The 21,831-nt window shown below is 31.2% G+C and overlaps 1 protein-coding gene across 1 annotated transcript in view; it reads left to right on the forward strand.

Annotated features, from left to right (window-relative positions):
* Positions 1–21,831, forward strand: part of LOC129799813 (dynein beta chain, ciliary) — an 88,642-nt gene that overhangs the window by 62,119 nt on the left and 4,692 nt on the right. Inside the window, exons 11-12 of the mRNA XM_055844040.1 lie at positions 6,209–7,472; positions 20,312–21,037. Coding sequence (XP_055700015.1) covers positions 6,209–7,472; positions 20,312–21,037 — 1,990 coding nt within the window. The remainder of the gene's footprint in view (positions 1–6,208; positions 7,473–20,311; positions 21,038–21,831) is intronic.

Here is a 21,831-nt window from a genome sequence, read left to right on the forward strand (position 1 = left end):
GACACTATTCTTCAAAGTTTTGTCACAAATAGAACATTAAATAGATTTACTAAATTAAAAAAAGAGTTGTGGCTAAATGAAAAGTACAGATTATTTGTTAAAAACTTACAAATTGAGCACTTGAATTGCATTTTCGTTAAGATAATATTACTTCGTCGCGGTGATTAATTCCTCCACTGTTGCATACTTGTCGTTTGTCAGGAACATGTCGAATACAGCATGCTGAATGAAAATCCTCAAAGGTGTCCTTGATTGCTGACATCGAATCCTTGTGGTCTCACACAATTTCATTTATAAAAACGTGGCTGCTTTTGACATCTTCCATCTCTGTAAAACAAAAATATAATAAGAGGAAGCTTTTCATTTAACATTAAACATTACAAACTTACTGTAAGAATCTCCAACCATCATGACAATTGGTTAAAGTGTCGCTTTTTTCTTTGACTCCGTCTTTTGAAGTTTTGTAAAGGTCTTCTTTAGATTAGAATGGTTCTAAATAAAATAAAATAAAAAAAATAAACATAAAATAAAAAAAGAAATTGATTAAAAATACCTTCATAAGCACCATGAAGCTACCAGGCATCTCTTTTGGTTACAGTCTGTTACATTTAGCTCCTTTCTCAAGTTGGTGGTTTTATTACGAAAGACAGAACACCTGGAGAAGAAGAACACCTATGAAATCCTTAAAATCTCCATTCAAAATATCTTAAATCTCTCCGTAGTAATTTCATTTTGCATATGTATTTATATAAAAATATTGTACACCGAGACCGAATATGTAATTAAAAAAAATTACCTGCATGAAAGATTTGTAGAGGCTTTGTTCCTTTTTAAGATTAGATGGTGATGTTGTTATCGAAGATTCTAAGGTATTTTCCAGAATTGTGGCAGATGAACTAATCTGTGTAAAATTTTCAAGAAATAATCTTGAAAACCATTTCAGGACCTTGACCAATAATATCAAGATTTATTAATGTAAAATAAAATCAACTTTAAAAGTATCATTATTATAAACTACGCATTAGAGAATATTATTTTGATTAATCAAAAATAAAACAATTGTGAAAGAAATTAAATATGTATATAAAATTGAGTATATCTATCTCGCGAACGGTTTGAGATTTCTTCTTACTCTTTTTTTTATTTGAAAAATAATTTTATACTCTTTAAAACGATATACTCGTTTTCGTATTATCTGCTCAAGTTTTTTTGTAATGGTCTTTTGAATTCTTTTTTGAAAAAAATTAAAAATTAATTTCAGAAATAGTGTATAAATCCTAAATGTGTGTTGAAGTAATGTTTTTGATCAAAAAAAATTTAAACTGAAAAAAAATTTAATATGCCAAATTTAAAAATGTTGATATTTTTATTTTTGGTTGGTGGTATTGTGATAAATACTATATATTCCCTGAAGAAAAGAGTTTTCATTTTTGAGTTTAACTACCCAAAATATTTTTTTAAAGCAAAAAAAAATTTTTAAGTAGATAAACTTAAAACCGCTAGCTATTTTTCAAGGAAATGTAATACTCCATTTTTCAAAATTTCAATTGATTGCTTCTTTGCTCTATTATGTAAATAATCAATATCTGTATTGAAAAATTTAATATTAGGAGAAACTGGGGCACCACCAAACACGGGGTAGCACCAAACACTAATTTTTATTTTTAAACTACTGGGACTATCTCGACCATTCCTTCAGTGGACAAGCATCCCTATAATGCCTATAAATTTCTGTAAGTCTTGTCCTCTGAAGTCGAATATCTGCTTAAAAAATCGCAGTGTTTGGTGGTACTCCGTGTTTGGTGATGCCCCAGTTTCCCCCCAGTCTTTATTTAATTTGAACAATTCTTAAGAAAGTCTGCGAGACTTGAGAAAAGGTTTTCACACTCTGACTTAAACAAAAAGAAATATGAAATTCATGATTTATTTGTAACATTTTAATTACATGATACCAAGAGATGATTCACAACCCGAGTAAGGTTTGGAAAAACTTCAAAATTTGAAAAATCGAATAACTCGGAAACGCAAAAAAAGTTTTATTAATATTTAAATAAACCTTAAAAAATATTCGCAAAAAGATTTGTTTGTGAAAATGGGAATGACTTTCCCCTTTCCGCCTTTTTCGATACTATTATAAGACTAAATTTGCTTGTGTTTCATATGTACAAATCAAGAACTTGTTAGAACATGTTTCATTAAGTTTAAAAATTAATAAGAAAAAGATCTATCAAATAGGGATATGTGCTTGACATAAAGTAATTCTTACTATGATCTTTGGAATACACACAAGAAACATAAACATTATTACCATGTGCAAAGGAAATTGTTGAATGTGGAACAAAGAAATACCATGCGCAACGGAACATATACTATACACATAGAAAATATTACCATGTGCGTAGCAAATTTTCAAATGTGATGAAAGTAAATACCATGATAATTGGAACATATTCTAGAAATTCGAATATTATTACCGTGAGCAAGGGAAATCTTTTTAGTCTCAATTACTGGAATTTTCCTCAGAATTCTCCTCAAAAGCACAATAAAATATTTCCTGTAATGAAATAAAATGAAAACTTACCAATGAATCTTTGGTTGTACTTCTCAAATTCGAGAGAATTGCAAGCACTTTTTACGTAATTTACACATTCTTCACAAATTTTCCTGTTCTAGAAACTGCACACACGATGTGAACTGATGAACAGCACAAAGCAAACTGACAAAGTGAATTTATGACGCTCAGACACTAACCCAGTTGAACCACAGCATTACAAATACACTACAGTATAGTAATTATTGCTTTGGTAATCTAATTAACTCCTTTATTAAAAATTAATTTTTATTTTGGAAAGTGTAAAAGTTTTCCTATGCCTCACTGGAAAGACGCCTAAATCATGTAGCAATGATAACCAAAAATATAGCATTTTTTACAAAATATATTGTATATATTATCAGATCATCCCAAAATAATCGCTTTGTTTATAGTAATGAATTCACAAAATTCTGGTAATATAGTTTTTCTTATTAATTTGTGATCAGAATATTCCTTGGTCAATATTACTATGTTGTATTGATTAATTTCCTGGTTCCTGATAATGAGTTCCAGTTACTTTTACCTAAAATACAATACAGTATAGTAATTATTGCCTTGGTAATCTGAATAACTCCTTTTTTAAAAATGAATTTTTATTTTTCAAAGTGTAAAGATTTTCCTATGCCTCACTGGAAAGACGCCTAAATCATGTAGTAATAATAACCAAAAATATAGTACTTCTGCCTTAATATAGTGTATCAATTGTCATATTATCTTAAAATAATTACTTTGTTTAATAGAAAAAATTCACAAAAATATGGTAATTTAGTTTTTATTATTAATTTGCAATCAGAATGTTCCTTGGTCGATATTACTATGTTGTATTGATTTATTTCCTGGTTCCTGATAATGAGTTCCAGTTACTTTTATCTAAAATACACTACAGTATAGTAATTATTGCCTTGATAAGCTGAATAATTCCTTTATTAAAAATGAATTTTTATTTTTGAAAGTGTAAAGGCTTTCCTATGCCTCACTGGAAAGACGCCTAAATCATGTAGCAATGATAACCAAAAATATAGCATTTTTTACAAAATATATTGTATATTTTACCATATCATCCCAAAATAATCGCTTTGTTTATAGTAATGAATTTACAAAATTATGGTAATATAGTTTTTCTTATTAATTTGTGATCAGAATATTCCTTGGTCGATATTACTATATTGTATTGATTAATTTCCTAATTCCTGATAATGAGTTCCAGTTACTTTTATCTAAAATACACTACAGTATAGTAATTATTGCCTTGATAAGCTGAATAATTCCTTTATTAAAAATGAATTTTTATTTTTGAAAGTGTAAAGGCTTTCCTATGCCTCACTGGAAAGACGCCTAAATCATGTAGCAATGATAACCAAAAATATAGCATTTTTTACAAAATATATTGTATATATTACCATATCATCCCAAAATAATCGCTTTGTTTATAGTAATGAATTCACAAAATTATGGTAATATAGTTTTTCTTATTAATTTGTGATCAGATTATTCCTTGGTCGATATTACTATGATGTATTGATTTATTTCCTGGTTGCTGATAATTAGTTCCAGTTACTATTTCCTAAAATACACTACAGTATGGTAATTTTTACCTTTGTAATCTGAATAATTCCATTATTAAAAATGAATTTTTGTTTCCCAAATTGTAAAGGTGTTCCTATATCTTACAGGAAAATAGCCAATAATTTTTGTAACTATTGCAATGTGAGATGTAATAATTTTTATTTTATATGATAATGTACACCATATTGCAAGGCACTTATCACTATATCAAAGGCAATCGGAACTATAATGAAGCTCTAATTATTCTCCGTAAATTAAAACTTTTTTTTTCATAATTTTGCTATATTACATTGTAATTAATCAAGTATCACATGGTAATATTTCTTGATGAACTGTAATAATTACAATTGGTATAGGAATTGAATATTTCTCAATATTAAATGGAAGAAATTTCTATGGCATATTGGATTGTGTCCATTGAATTCATGTAATTTTATAAAATTTCCCATCAATATTGGGCTATTTCCTATACAAAATAGTGGTATTTTAAATTATAGTCAACATTACTATAATAATTAGAAACATTTCTACAATTATGGTGCATATTCCTATACGTATAGTAATTGACGATACCAGAATCATTAGTTCATGATTATGGGTCACCTTATGGGAATCAGTCCTATACAGTTTTTTCAGTGTAGTCTTATTCGGAACCGACGATATGTCTATCACAGCTTTGGCACACATATTTAATTAAACTAAATTGAATTTGTAGGTATGTTTAAAAGAAGAAGATGAGGAGCGTGAATGTGTGCGACAGACATATGCAGAACGTTTGAGAAAGAAAGAGGTGTGAATATTGATTTCATAAAACTTTTTCTGATCTAAAATGTGTTCAGTAGTCATGAAAAATTGATTTTGGACATTAAATGCTTCTTTGAGGTTAGGAAAATTTTATGAAATTAAAATCTCTACTCTTTCAAATGTTCTGTGTATGTTAATCTTAATTTCTTGCACTAAATCTAAATTGAATTTGTTATGATGCTTTTAAGAACAAGATTACGAAAAAGATGGAAATATTGCTTTAATAATTTTTTCTGATACAAAAGGTGTAACACAGACATAGGAAATCGACTTTTAGAAGTAAATAAGTCAATTTTGACCAGAAACAAAAATAAATTTTTGCCCCTAATGCCTCTGGCACATCTTTTAGATTGGGAAGATTTAATCGAATCAATATTCGCGTTACTTTTTTTTTTTTTAATATTTTGTAAATGACAATACTATTTTTCATGGCTCTGGCACAACTTTTAGATCAATAAAATTTTATGAAGACTAAATTCTCATCCCTTTCTTTCGCAAAATATTTGCATAAGTCTATCCCACTCTTTCGGATTTACTAAATTTAATTTGGTATCAAGTTTAAAAGAAGAAGAAGAAGAAGAGTGCGAAAAAGTGGAATGAGTATATAATATATGCATAACGTTTGAAAAAGAAGTAAATGCGAATTTTGGTTTAATGAATTTTTCCTGATGTTAAAGTTGTGCAGGAACCATAAAAAATTAGCTTAGCTAGTCAAAATTCCATATTTGGTTAGTAAAAATTCAAATTAGATCAGGTTTTAGAATTTTCGAAGTAGTAAAATCGTCATGATGTAAGTTTATCACCAAAAAAAAAGTGAAAAGCATTTAGTTTTCCTCTTTCCTTTTCTACGAACCGAAATTGATCTGTTTACTAACCAGAATTGAATTTTTAATTACCAAAATTCAGACTACAAATGTTTTTATTTTCCTACAATAATTCTGTCCATTAAAATATTATAGAAATTGAAACCTTGAGGCTAGACTCCAAGTGTAAATCCTGTTTTAATGCCATATAATTTAGAGAATTTCTTTAATGATATTTCTCTCCTTGTATAATATCAATTATATATTTTTTCTCATTGTTTTTCGTGAGCTTTGTGGTTATTGAATGAAGAGCAATTCTAAAAATAAAACCAATCTAATTCTCAGTAGTTTCCCAGGATTAACCAAATAATTACAACTCGCACTGTGATCAGGGCATATACACAATATGAATTTTGTATCGAACTTTCTGTGTGTTTCACAGGCAGGGAATAAAGTGGATCAAGGGGAGGTATGGGGATGACCTGGTGGTGGCACGTCTGGATGCTGAGAACTGTCTGAATGTGGTGGAAGAGGTGGTGAAAGTGGGTGGGGTGCTGCTGCTGGAGAATGTAGATGAGACGCTTAGTCCAGTGATGGGAAATCTCTTTGGTCGTGTCCTTCTGAGAGGTGGTCAAACGGTGATGCTGGGCGATCGTGAGATTGACTACAACCCCACCTTCAAACTAATCCTACAGACCAAACTGTCCAATCCACACTACCAGCCCGAAGTCCAGGCACAGCTCACATTAATTAATTTTACTGTGACACGTGAGGGCTTGGAAGATCAATTGCTCGTGGATGTTGTAAAATTGGAACGTCCAGAATTAGAAGAGCAACAGCGTGAGTTGAGTGTTCAGAGGAATATTTTTAAAATTCAGCTGAAAGAACTGGAAAATAAATTGCTGGAGCGATTGTCAGGGGAGACGGGAAATATTTTGGAGAATGCATCACTTGTGGAAAATGTGGAGGAGAACAAGAGATTGGCTGAAGAGATTGAAATTCGCTCCAAGGAGGCACGTGAGATGGCTAGAGAAATCACAGAAGCGCGTGAGATGTACAGAGATGTGGCCAGACGAGCTGCTATTCTCTACTTTATCCTGATGGATCTGCACAGAGTTAATCCAATCTATCAGTATTCCATGGAGATATTTCGAAGAGTTTTTGTGCGTGCCATTGAGGACACTCCGAAGGATGATGTGATTAGGGAACGTATTAGATCCCTTATTGAAAATATTACCTACGAAGTGTACAATTTCATCAGTCGGGGACTATTTAAGAGTGACAAGTGGCTTCTCCTCATTCAAATCTTCCTGCAACTATATGTCAATTCCAAGGAATACAATGCAAGTGAATTGGGTTTCCTGCTGCGTTGCCCAGCCAAACAGAATGTCAAGACGCCCGTACCATTTCTAACTGATGCCAATTGGGGTGGAGTTTTGGCACTTGCCGAAATGGAGAATTTCCGTGATATTGATCGAGAAATTGAAGAATCTAGCAAGAGATGGAAAATTATTGTGGAGTCTGAAATGCCAGAAAATGAAAAATTCCCAGGTGATTGGCGTTCAAAGAACGCTATTCAGAAGCTCTGCATTCTCCGTGTGCTTAGACCGGATCGAATGGTGTATGCTTGCTACCAAAGTGCCATTACCAGACTTGGACCAAGGTTCAACAGTATTCAACCACCGGAATTAGCCAAGATCTTCCAGGTAATGAACATCAAAAGCTTACTAAAATTTCCCTTAAGCTCTCAATTGGATTCCTCACACTGTGTACCCCTATTCATAAGGAATGCACATATATCGATTTTCCTTGGTCCTTTAAGAGACTTTATGACACATGTACACACAAGCTCTTTTGTGTTTTGACATTACTAGGCTCTTCTTTGATGACCTTTTCTTACCTTGAATATTCATTACGTTAAAGACTCAATATACCTAGGCAGCAATTTCTTCACCATATTGTCTTTCTATAGCAACATTATATTCTCTAAGACAAAAAAAAAGAGAAGACATTGCTTCTTGGGCATTTTAAAAACAATATAACTTGTTTTCATTTTTTTTAATTGGAAAATCTTAACTTATCAGGGTAAATGTGCCAAATTTCGGCATAGTTGCATATAAGCACCGAAATCCTAATTTTGAAATGCAATAATTTAATTCATTTCCTTTAAATCACTTCCTAAAATATTGAAAAATTAATAAAAATATGGGCTTTGCTTTGGGTAGTATTCCGGCCACTTTGAGTAAAATTCCGGCCACCTTTTTTCTGGCCGCCTTTTGTAATGCAACGGATAGAAAATTTCAAAACGTCAAACGGAACGAGTTTAATACGTTTATATGACCCACAAGCCCTGAGATCTTCCGTGTAATTTGTCCTGGTAGACCTGAAGAGTAGCATCTCATATTTATTCGCAGATTCTCGTAGCAATTTGCCCTTCCTGAACTCTTCCAAGGCCTTTTCCACATCATCATTTTCATAGAAGCGATGGTTTTTTTCTCTGGACATTGTAGAACTCAAAAATTGAAAAAAAAAACATAAAATGAATAAGAAATTTAGGAAAACAAAATATGTTGCCGGAATAGGCAACACTACTTCACCTGAGAGACGCTCACAAAGAATATACTTTTTTAGCTGGGAAATTTTACCCGAAATTTAAAAATTGATTCACTGTTAACATAAACAGAAACAATCTTTAATGAAAACTAATCAATTTTCATGAAAAACACCGAAGGAAAACCTTTTGCACTTCACCACAAATCGTAAGACTGCAAGAAACACAATCGATCTGTCACTTTGTGAGACTCTTTCCACACTGAGTTTTTACAACGCAATTTAAATTCAAATTATATCTAAAATTTAACGGTCTTTGTGTTAATACATCCTAAAATGAATAAATATTTAAAAGCAAAATGAATTCATTGACTATTCGAAGATTACATACATAATTTTAATTAATTTATTTGCATTGCCGAAATTACACTCAAAGTGGCCGAAATTAGAAGCTGGCCGAAATTTGGCACACTTCCCTATCATGGCTCCAAATGAATAAAAAAGAAGAAATCCATTACATACAAAAGTTTTCAGTAAACTCGAACTTTAGTGGTTATACATTTATCCACTTACAGGACTTACAGTATGTCTGTAACGAATTTCAATCGCTCAGCATAAGAAACGAATAACTTGTAGTAGACAAATTTTACAGAAGAGCGATTTGAAGCTGATATTTCACATGAAGAGTATAGGATTTTTGGGATTTAAAATCTCTATAACTTTGAGAATAATTATCTTTCAAGTACACTATTCGTGGGGAAGGTAGAGGGTATAAAGAAGTATATAAAAAGCGAATATAACATTTTTTCATCTATTAACCCGGGAGGTTGGTCACCAACGCTAAGACGGCGATGGTCGTAATAAACAGTACGTTGAATTTGAGTAATTTTAGAATTGTTAATGAAACAATACATTACAATGCAATTCGACGAAATTTGAAAAACCGAATACAGTGCATTTCAAAGTATTCTATCTTCCTCTGATCCCTTGTAGAAGCTACTTTTTTGTTTTTTCTCTGTAGCTTCGAAAATATACAGATCTCCTGGTTTTCGACTTCGATATTCAAGTGACAGCTGTCAAACACACGAGAAAGTAAAAAAAATCTCTTTTTATAATAGATTTTGATCTGTCTTTTTCGGACACACTTCGATCCGATAATGTCAAAAACTTATCATTCCACCCAAGAATGTTTGCGAAGCCTGAAAGCCTTCTCTTATATTCTTAGTTAGTTTATGTAGCAATTTGAAAAAAAAAATATTGTTTTTTTTTTTGGACCTTTTGATTAGGGAAATCCCCTTAATAAAGGAGATACTTATTAAGCACCACTCCTAGAGTGGATCGAAAGTTTTTTTTTATTGATTCTCCCTCAAAAATATGTGTGCCTACATCCCTATGATTTTAAATATTAAATATTATTTTGATGAGATATTTATTCAATACACTGAATTTCTGCAAGTGCAGTACAAAATAAATGATATTGTAAATTTAAGTTTTAATTTACCTGAAATACCACAAATAATTGAAATTAATTAACAAATAGAAATTGTAATATTTGTTTAGTTTTCCATCTCTAAAATGGAAATTATTTAATAAAATTTGTGTTTTCGCATAATAAATGAACATGAGAGAGATTGAATGTGATAAAATCAACATTGTGAAGGATATTCAGTGAAATGCCATGAAAAAGTTTATAGCACAACATGAAAAGAAAAGGAAAAAAAAACATAGAAATTCCTTTTTCGAGATAAAAAATGTTACTTTTCTTCCTTATTCATTCTCTCTCTGAAAATAAATTTTTATACGGAGAAACATCAATCGAATTGAGACAAACTCTCCATGGATTCCTTTCGTATTTCCCACCAAAGCACAATAAATTGGGAAAACTTTCCATCAACCTCTTACCCCAAAGGATGGTCTTCTCAAAAGTCATTCCACATATTTATTCTGTCCATATTTACAAGTTTATTTTAATGTTGAATTTTTGATACAAGAAAACCATCTAAAAATTCTCAACACGTTTTTATGTGAATTACCGTGTCAAAAATTCTTCTGGTGGTCTTTTCTGTGTTTTTTTTTCTTGCTTTTTTCCTGTGTCGAAGATTGTTTCACATTCGCCTTGGGACGAAAAATCGGTGTATAGAGAGAGAGAGAAAAAAATAAAAAGGAATTTTCTATATTATCCATCTCTTGAGTGTAAATAGAATTTCATCTGACGGCAATATTTGGTGGAAGACCAATTTAAGACGGAATGGAAAATTAAGGGAATAATTTTAAAAATGAGTACAATCTTGAGTAGATGATAAATTCTACTGGGAAATTCATGGGATTTCCCCAGGGGTTAAAAATCCTTAATTGTATGTAATTAAATTGTAATAGAGATTTCGGTCACAGCGGGGCATGTATAACTGAATGTACAGTTTGTCTTTCTAGAGTTCTTTTAAAGCGCCCCAAGACTTTAAGTACTTCAGTTTTCTTATGAGATTGCTCTATTTTATTATTTTTTTTAATGGAAATTTGCGTTCTAATTATATTGAAACTCGCATTTTATGCACAAGTAGTTATGCAAGCTTCTTTTATGTATGTCGGTGACATTAAAAATACAAGAAGAAAAATAGAAACAATGAAGCCTATAAAACAGTTATTAAATTAATTTTCCACATTAATAAAGCTTAGAACAACATAAAACGCTATGATAATTGAAAACCCGTGATAAGGCCTGTGGTGAACTAGATCAAGTTATATGAGATTCCTAATATTAACCAAATCAGAGAATTTTTCAATCCAATTAAAACTTTAATTAAGAAACTTTAGGAAAAAAATCCCGTCCATTTACTGAAGAAATGGAATTTTACATTAAAATAGGATAAGCTACAAAAATTGTTTTTTTTTTAATTTTGTTTTTTTTTTAATATGGCACTATTTTAGAATGACTTTTAATTGCTTTCATGGTTTGAAATTTTTAAAGTTCTAAATATATCTTATGATCTAAATTTTACTAAGTTTGACGAATAGACATATGCCAAAAATGGACACAAGCTCATCCTCGAGAATACTCAGCTCGAACAATTTGGCGGTAAAGATCAGCACAAAGTATCATAATACACTGAGACTTTTAGGAAAAAGCGTTTTTTGCGCAAATTTCTATTAAATGTGCTGAAAGGCTTTCCAAGTGCAATAACGATGCATTTTTCATACAGATAGGAGCACTCGGACTTCCCTTACTCCAATCTTAATGAATTTTAAGGTTATGCGTACTTTACGTACAATTACTCTCTATACTTTTTTACCCAATTAAAAATTCGAAAAACACCTAAAGTGAAGTTTTATAATTATTTCCACTGATTCTGATGTCGCCAATCCTCGTAAATTTCACTTGACCTCTGGGGAATTCTGTAACAATATGACAATGTCATATGACAAATTTAATTTTTTTTTGTGGTAAATTCGGCAGGACTATTCAAATATTTGAATGATATCAATCATTGAGAGGTTCATAGAGCTGCTTATAATGACCATTCGATACTGATTGTCCTTAAACGTTGTCCTACTTTCGAATTTAACCACGAAGATTTGTCATATGACATTGTTAGATTGTTACAGAATTCCCCTACTGATCAAGCTACTGATCGTCCAAATTTGGACTGATCCCTGAGTTGACACCAATCCTTATTTTTCGAGCTGATCCCTAAGCCGATCCCTGTATCAATTTTGGGCTTTAGACATATCTGAAGTCTGAAGCCTCTGAACGTCATATGACTTAAACATTGCCCTGGTTTCGAATTTAACCACGAAGATTTGTCATATGACATTGTCAGATTGTTGCAGAATTTCCCTACTAATTCCCCAAATTTTGAGCTGATCCCTGAGTTGACACCAATCCTTATTTTTTGAGCTGATCCCTAAGCCGGTCCTTGTATCTAATTTTGGCTTTAGACATGTCTCAAGTCTGAAGCCTCCGAAAGTCATATGAATTGATATATAAAATCATCAAGCGGAATACACGAAACGACAAATTTAACGAATCTAACCAAAAACCTCTTTTGTTCTTTGCACACAATATACGTCCATGTTAATATAATTTAATATACTCCAAACGTATCATGCCCAAGGATAATAAGGATAAATTTTATCAAAAAACCCAGTACTCATATGATTTTGTATCGCGAAAATATAAATTGTTTTTTTTTAATTACCATGATTAATTACCATAATTTGTCTTTGAAAGAATTAGAATAAAGGGTTTAAAAAATATATATTAACACAGAATTCGTCAATTTTCTTCCAATCCGTCTGATCGGAGCAATAAAGGATCAGAAAATTTATATTAATTGGCATAACTTACATTCTAATTGTCATAATTTGATTTTAAAACGTGATTTGGAAAGGTTTTGTGAAAAGCTACAACTTTTCCGATCATTGACACTTCATTTAATCAATTTTTCGAAAGATTGAATCGAAAAACTGATTTTTGAAAATTCCATATCGAATATCTCGAAGTCCCATTTTCGAAATTGACTCGACAATATCTCAAAAGTTCATTACCCTATAGTTCTATAAATATTTTTCTTTTCTTGTTGACATTCAGTACTCAAACTATTTAGAATAAAAATTGACCAGTGCTAATTCCAGATAAGCTCGGTGCCTATGTGTAAAAATTCAATTGAAAGTTGGATTTTGAGATAATTTGTGCATTGAGTTTAATTGGGCTATTTTATTATTTTCCAGTTAAAATTTTTTTACCATATGCAAATATAATTTGTATTTCCTTTCCAGAATTTTAAATCAATAAACTGGAAAGCTAAATTTCAGTTGATTAATTGCTTTTCTGATTTTCCTGAGAATTTTTTTTTTAAATGAAAAGCTATTCTGGAAAGAAGTTTCGAATTTACAAATAACATCCGATTATTATTAAATTAATATCAAATTAAAATCATATTTTCGTGATTTATCTGTTTATATTGTAAATTCTAGGAATATCAATATTTCGCTCTTGGGGCTTTTGAAGCTTTTTAATATATTAAAAAAAATGTTTTATCCAATTCAATCAATATGTATAAAATCCCATTCTTAGAATGACTTTTTCGCCCAACAAAAACAAGTAATTTCAAGGTATATCCAAACTCTCAAAATAGGTAAACAGCATAAAAAGATATTTTTTAGAAAAATCTATTATCAAATTTCTTCAATCAAATTTCTAAGAACCCTGTTAATTCCTCTAAGGATCAGAAGTTTTTTGTCCATAACTAAGAAATGAGTTATTTGGCAGAATATTTTGTCTTGTCTTTTCTTAACCATGAAGTCAGATAGATCATTTATGGACCATTAGGTTGGAGGGGAAAATGCGGTACTTTCTAACAATACAAGTTTCGAAGAATTAATTTTTTCTTGTGTTACGTAATACATTTGACCCAAGAAAAGCCATATTTCATTAATTAATTTTATGCCTCACGTTTTCTTAAAATATTTTGGGCTTAAAATTATGAAGAATATAAAAAATTCAGTTGCCCAATACTTAAATTTTCGAAGGTACCGCACTTTCTCCTGCAAGTTACCAAATAATTTCAAGAAGTTTTTTTGAAAATACCAATGCATTGTTAAATAATACAAATGCTGATGAAAAATGTTATATAGGGGAAGGATTATAGGCTTCGTACATACTCTGGCTTCGAACATTTCATATTCTTTCTATGTTCCTAAAATAAATTTAACCAATTTATGCAGAAAATATAAGACTTACAACTGGCTATTAAAATAAATTGTCACTATATCAAATTCATTAAAGGAACATGGAAGAACAATTGAGTGTGCGAAGCCAGAGATTGTGTGAAGCTTGAAAGCCTTGCCCAATAATTATTGTAGTTTTTAGTCCCCAGAGTTTTTTTTTCTTAAAAACAATAAAGATTAAAAAAAAATCCTCACTTTTGAGCTTAAATATTTGATACCTAATACATATTTCTACATGAAAGAAAAATAACATTAGATAGTAAAAATGATTTTCTCCGTTGATAACCAGTGAGTCATTCACGTTCTCAAAGGATTAAGAAGTATCCATATGGAACATATAGAGTTGCTGTTTATCAATATTTATGCCAATCCTAGTTATTTATTCACCTCTGTAGCAATATAACGTAACTCCATGTACGAGAAACAACCGCACTGAAACTCCAAATAACTCAAGCGAAATTTCAGCAAAATTGTATTTCCTCCACCCAATATTCAGCCTAAATTCCACTGAATATCATGGGATTAATCACGAAGAGCATTTTCAATTAGGTCACAATTTGCAAGTTATAATAACTCAATTGTATATCGCACATATAGAGATCCATAATTTTACAATCAATCGATACTAAATTGTATATTGAAAGATATGAAAGGTGATTTTTACTATGCCATAAAATACTAAATATCGCTATAATATTTATGGATTTGGACCAATTTGTCACTAATGAGAAAATGATCCAAACCAAGCTAAAGCACAAATAAAAGAGATTTTGTGTTACTAGTATTCCCAGTGAAAACAATTCGATTGAATAATTACTAAAGAGTAATGGTCTGGTTTTGCATTGAAGTAGTTTTTGTGTCAATTTATTAGCTTGTTGCCTGAACAAATTAAGCAGCTTAAAACAAATCCTCTGTTGAGGAGATTACTGGACTACGGTACACAATTTTATCGTTTTTGGATTTAAAGTATTTGCAGATTTGCACTTAAAAAATTAGTGAAATAAAAACGACTAAAAATAAACACTTAGGCGGCATTTATAGGGGGGACTTTTTAATCGAAACTGTTCTTTCGAAATAAAAATATCTCACTGAGCTTTCTCGCCGTGTCATTTTGCCTACTCTCAGGCGCACAAAATATCCCACTGAGCTTTCCCTCAGTGACAATTGCCTACCTTCTGGCGCACAAAATATCGCAGTGAGCTTTCTCAGTGGAAATTGCATACTCTCTGGCGCACAAAAATAATTATTCGAAAGCTCAATCAGCTGTTGTTTGTTATTGATAAATATAAAGTGCTATCCGTGCAGATTATTTAAAAATTTTCACACCTTTCACCAAGGATATCTTTAAAATGCCTAGTGTTACGGTGAAATTGTTTAGTGAATTTAATTTTAATTTTAATAGATTGTGTCTGTATTTTTTTTTAATAATAGTTCCACAACACACATGAGGAGAAGATCTGTTGAGTAAAATCTCCAAAAAACGAAATATTGCTATCAAGAGAACACAATGAGTACTAAAGTAAGATGAAGGTTTTCATGAAGTTTAGCTATCATGAATTATATAAAGGAAAACTAAGCATTAGCTATTGTAAAGCAACTTCATTAGCAAAACGTTTTTGGATTGTAAAGCAACTGATGATGTTTCCTTAAATTCTTGACAACATGTCATAAAATCCTGCGGTGAGACGAGTTTGATACAATATCTTTTTTAATTTATTTTTCATCACCTATTACTACTTACTTGCTAACCCTTTGACTTCTATTAAATTATTGCCAATACCACGTAGGGTGAAAGGAACGTCTATTGACACTTTAAGAACTCGTATCAGCACCTATTGACACCCTACTCTGTACCATTTTGGATATGAAATTCGAACACCTCTGTTTATAGTAAAAGGTATATTACAGAAAAAACGTTATATTACTTATATTTTACTAGATACATTAAATAATTTTCAACATTTTGACAAAAGTCTCAATAGGGGTTCCTTGTCGAACAGACGTTCCTCCAAACCTACCTCAAAGTAAGTTAGAAACGTTTCGGAATAAAATAGAAAGTTTACTAGACTTTCTACTAGACACCTAAAAAGGGTAATATTTACAAAGATTTTGGATCAATACAGCAGGGTAAAATTAACATTTCCGGTATGTTATTTTAACTGTTTCGGATTTCTATCAGTGATGAAATGTTGTGCCAGCATTATTATTATTATTATTATTATTATTATTATTATTATTATTATTATTATTATTATTATTATTATTATTATTATTATTATTATTATTATTATTATTATTATTATTATTATTATTATTATTATTATTATTATTTTTTTTTTTTTTTTTTTTATTTATTTTTTTTTTTAAATAATATAAGTAATGTAGCTTTATATTTCTTTAAACACCCTTAGGTTGTCTTTAAGTTGCTTTTTCATTTCAAAATTACAAATCTTTAATTTTGACACTAATTATTTAAAACTTTAACCTTTGCTTATCCCATAACTCAGGGGATTATTTCATAAAATTCATAATATTATATAAAAAAAATCAAATTCTTGTGAAATACTAATTGAACATTCAGCTTTCATTACATCAAATTATTTTGAATGACATTAATACGTACGAAAAATTGATTGAAACTTAACAAACAGTCAAATATGGAAAATAATTTCCGTGATTCGGACATGAAGTCAAATATTCATAATTAATTAAAATATTGTACTCAATAAATCTACTTTTCATTTTTGTTTTTTTCTGTTCGTTTTTGTAATTAATTCGAACCATATTGGAGAAGTGGGCGATATATATATATATATATATATTAGATGAGATCATATATTCTGTCAGTAGAAGAGGTAAAAAGTTTGGAGTGGTATATCTCAGCTCCTGATGAACATAATTGAATGAGTGAACTATTGTTGGAAAGCTTGGTTCATTAGCTTTTAGAATCTGGTATATGTAATTGGCTATGGGTAAATCATGGTCATCCAGAACCATTTATGTCGAAGAAGACACTTTTTGCAACGTCTTTTTTGGCCATCTACTGCTGGGACCAGGAGTGACCCACAATTCTCGCACTTGGATTGTTCGTTAGAGGAACTCAAAGGGTATAATTTGTAGAAGAAACTTTTTTTTTGGACATCTTCCTTTTTTTTATTCATCGACTTTTGCAAGAATTTTAACATTTTACACGCATAGAAAAAAATGACAGAAATCCTTCTATCTCATTTTCTGGACAAACTAATGAAGATATCGACTTGGAATGTTCTAAGTACTCCCCCATAAGTTGATCCAAGGAATCCAAATGTCACTTCAATTTCACCCCAACGTCTATCCTTCTCCTCTAGAAACCACTCTTTTAGGATTTCTGTAAGTTTTTCCTTGCGTTTAACACTTCAAAATTCTTGCAAAAGTCGATGAATAAAAAAAGTAAGATGTCCAAAAAAAAAGTTTCTTCCACAAATTATACCCTTTGAGTTCCTCTAACAAAAAGTCCAAGTGCGAGAATTGTGGGTCACTCCTGGTCCCAGCAGTAGATGGCCAAAAAAGACGTTGCAAAAAATGTTTTCTTCGACATAAATGGCTCTGGATGACCATGGTTTACTCATAGCAGATTAAGTATACCAGATTCTAAAAGCTAATGAGCCAAGCTTTCCAACAATAGTTCACCCATCCAATTATGTTCATCAGGAGCTGAGATATACCACTCCAAACTTTCGACCTCTTCTACTGACAGAATATATGAACTCATCCAATATTTTGTGAATTAAATTAAATAAGGTAAATCTGTGGTAAAATATGGCATAATGGTATTTCCTGTGCTTTATTCTATTTTATGCGCTTAGCGTATTCTTGCAGGAAGTTCACCGCTCTACAACATTGCCAAAGATTATTTTCCTCTGCCTAGAAGGAACATTCATTTTTCAAGCTATTTTCTTATGAGATTGTGTGGCAGTTTCTTTTATTTTTTCATTTATAATTTTTATTTCAAATACTTCAATATTCGCAAAATTTATAAGAGTTATACGATGGTAGAAAATTCGAAGCCATTTTTAATTTTGTAATTTTTTTATATCTTATATTTATTTTATATTAATCAAAAGAACTTTGGAAATTTTTAAATTATTATTTTTGTTTGTCGCAGGTGCCTTACCGGTGGCAGTATCACAGCTCGAAGTCAAGAAAAGAGCAGTAGGGGGAAGTGGGGCTACATTGTTATTCGACTTTTCTCATATTTCTAGTGGAAACTGGGTTTCAACATGATGTAATTTATATAAACAAAATAATTGTGAATCTAAATGAAATAATTTGTAAGGACCAGCTTCATTTAGAAATAGGCGGAAAAGTCGTACAACAATCTAGTCCCACGTCCCCTATTCATGACACTTTCCAAAATCAGAATCTCTAGGTTGAATACAATCCGCTCATTTTCGAATTTGAACTCATATTGAACTTAAACAAAAACAAATATCAGCTTCCAAAACCATGTTTTGTTTTAGTATATTTCGACAACAGCTTATAGTATTTCTTTTATTTTCGGATCTGTTTTACTGTGTTATCACACTTGCCCATTAAAATCTTAATATGATTCACATTAATTGTCGCTGGTGAGAGTCCAAATGTCTAATTTGTGTGTTTGAATCATTTTATATTCAAAATTTGATCCATTTGCTGATAAAAAGGTAGACTTGGCCCGCAAAATTTGATATAAATTGATTTATAGCATTAATGTAAAAAATTAATGCGATTTTCTCTTTAATTTTTTAATGTGAAAAATATTTATGCTTTAGGTAAATTTAAACTTATTTTTGCAGGCCAAGTTCACTTTTCCTTATTAATAAATATAGAAAAACCCCAAATATTAAGTGACTCAAAGACACAAATAACATATTTGGACGCTCACAAGCGATAATTATTGTGAATCACATTAAAATTTTAATGTGCAAGTGTGATAACGCCGTTAGAGGAAGTCAATTCGAACATTTCGTTCATAGACACCTACTATCGAAAAAATTTCGACATCGAATTCTCAAAGGTCAAAGTATAACACCTCCGAAGCAGTTATTTTTCTACCGATTTGAAAAAATTTAGATTTTTTGAAAAGGTCTTGATATTTCCAATATAAATGATTGCGGTCCCAATCGGTAATGAATCGGAAAAGTACTCGTAATTGGTTTATATGTCTATAAACATTTTATTTTTATTTATCCGAAAATTTTTTTTACCGGAATAAAGGTCAAACGGTATGAGATATCGACTTCCAATTTTGTGTGATCTTCCCATAAGTCAATATTATCCTGAAACATATTTCTCTCCTACCCCTCCAAAACCATGTTCTTTTAATTAATTCTGAAAACGGCTCCCACGATTTCTTTTATTTTCGAATATGTTTTGGCCATAATAAATGCATGTTTTGACCGTAAAAAAAATGACGTCGAATTTAAATAAAGGTTAAAGTTTAACAATTCTGAAGTGCTTATTTTTTAACTGATTTGTTTAAATTTGGATTTTTCTGTAAGGTCTTGAAATTTCCAATCCTGTTGTACCGGTCCCAGTCGGTAATGTACTCCTAATTGGTTTAACTTTCTATAATATTTTATTTTTATTTGTATAAAAAGCTTGTTACCGGACTAGAGGACAAACGAAAAGAGATATCGATTTTCGGTCATCAATGGCCCCTTTATAAGTCAATATTATCTTGAGACACCTTTTCCCATTCTCCTCTTTAATTACGAAAACGGCTGCCACGGTTTTTTTTTGTTTTCGGATGTGTTTTCGAATTTTTGAAAGTTAAATTTTTAAGTACTAAAATTATTTCTGAACTTAATATGTATTCAAGTTTAAAGATCAAGTTCTTAAAAAATACAATTTATTAACAATTATAAATTTTGAGTTGATTTTCTTGTAATTCGTGCACCACTTTTAATGGATAGTCAATGACCATGAACACAAAAATTATTCAACATAAAATATAATTTAGCTCTATGTTGTGAATTCAAGCATTCTGCAATTTTGAAATTTAATATAATCATGTAAGGAAGGTAAACCGTGTAGATTCTGATTTACATAATGAAAAAAATAATTTTAATTGATTCTAATTCAATTAGTAAGCTCAATGTACTAAAAGCCGTATCTTTGCGGAACTGTGAGACTTTAGTCATACGCCCTATTCTTGTCCCTTAGGGTAAAATCAAATAAGTGGGAGGAATTTTATCGAACAAATTACGTCCCTATTTCAGTATTTATCTAACCTTTTTCTCATGCCTTGCAGGAAAGCTCATCCCAAACCCCCATCTTCTTCGTTCTCTGCCCAGGTGTAGATCCAATCACGGAGGTTGAACGTTTGGGACGGCAGCTGGAATTTACAACAGAGCTGGGTAACTGCCATATCGTATCTCTGGGTCAGGGTCAGGAAATTAATGCTGAGTTGGCAATTGACATGGGGGCCAGGGAAGGTCACTGGGTCATATTGCAGAATATTCATTTGGTGGCAAAGTGGCTGCCAAAGCTGGAAAAGTGCATTGATGCTGCGACAAAAAAACCACATGAATCCTTCCGACTGTTCATGAGTGCTGAGCCGGCTGAATCTGCTGATTTTCACATTTTGCCCCAGGGTATCCTCGAGTCAGCGATAAAAGTCACGAATGAACCACCATCTGGTATGAGTGCCAATCTCCATGGGGCGCTCAATCAATTCAACCAGGCCACTCTCGATGCCTGTCCACGAGAGGTTGAGTTCAAGGCTATCCTCTTCGCCATGTGCTATTTCCATGCCATTGTGGGGGAGAGGAAGAAATTCGGAGCAGCCGGATGGAATAGGTCGTACCCTTTCAACTACGGAGATCTTACTTTTAGCTCAAGGGTTCTGCAGAACTATCTTGAGGATGACTTGAAAGCAGTGCCTTGGGATGATCTACGATACATGTTTGGTGAAATTATCTACGGAGGACATATCACGGATGATTGGGACAAACGTTTATGTCAAACTTACCTACAGGTAAGAAGAAATTTGTTTTGTTTTAAAATTCTCTTTTAAAATAATTCAATTTATAAGAAACAATTATAAACTGAACATTTAAGTATATTTAAGTATCAGGTAGGATAAGTGTGCCAAATTTCGGCATAGTTGCATGCAAGCGTCAAAGTATCAAGTTTGAAATGTAATATTTTAAATACAAATTTATTTTTCTTGTTCTTTCTTCTGAAAGAGTGTTGCTTGGAACCTTTAAAGAGTTTACCGTCTTTATTTACTCTAAAATCATTCTTAATACATTTTAAAATGAATAAAAATATAGACACAGCTTTGGTACCTTATTTCGACCACCTTCATTCTCATAGTTCCTTGCCCATCGGGAATTCTTCCAATATCTTTTTACGTTATCTCGTTTGTCGAAACTACATTTTTTTGTTATTCTTTTGCATTGTATAATCTCTAGAGTACGTAAAATCTAAAAGTTTATGGAAATTCGAGGCACAAAAAGGTGGCCGAAATTGGAAGCTGGCCGGAATTTGGCACACTTATCCTATACTCATAAATTTGATCTCTAAAATGTTATAATATAATTTCAAAACAGGCCACGCCCTAAAAGTGCCTTCGGTAACGCCTCCTTCAGAAAAATGAAATAGAATAATGTTAATGTATTTTCTAAATTGTTTGATTAGAAACTGAATATTTGAATATAAACTTTGCATATTTTTATTGTATTACTAGTAGAGGAAATTTGTAAAAGAAAATAGACCACGCCCCCATAACGATCAACTAAGCGATTATTCATAAGCAATTAGATTATC

This window comes from Phlebotomus papatasi, chromosome 1, assembly GCF_024763615.1.
Source record: "Phlebotomus papatasi isolate M1 chromosome 1, Ppap_2.1, whole genome shotgun sequence".
NCBI lineage: Eukaryota > Metazoa > Arthropoda > Insecta > Diptera > Psychodidae > Phlebotomus > Phlebotomus papatasi.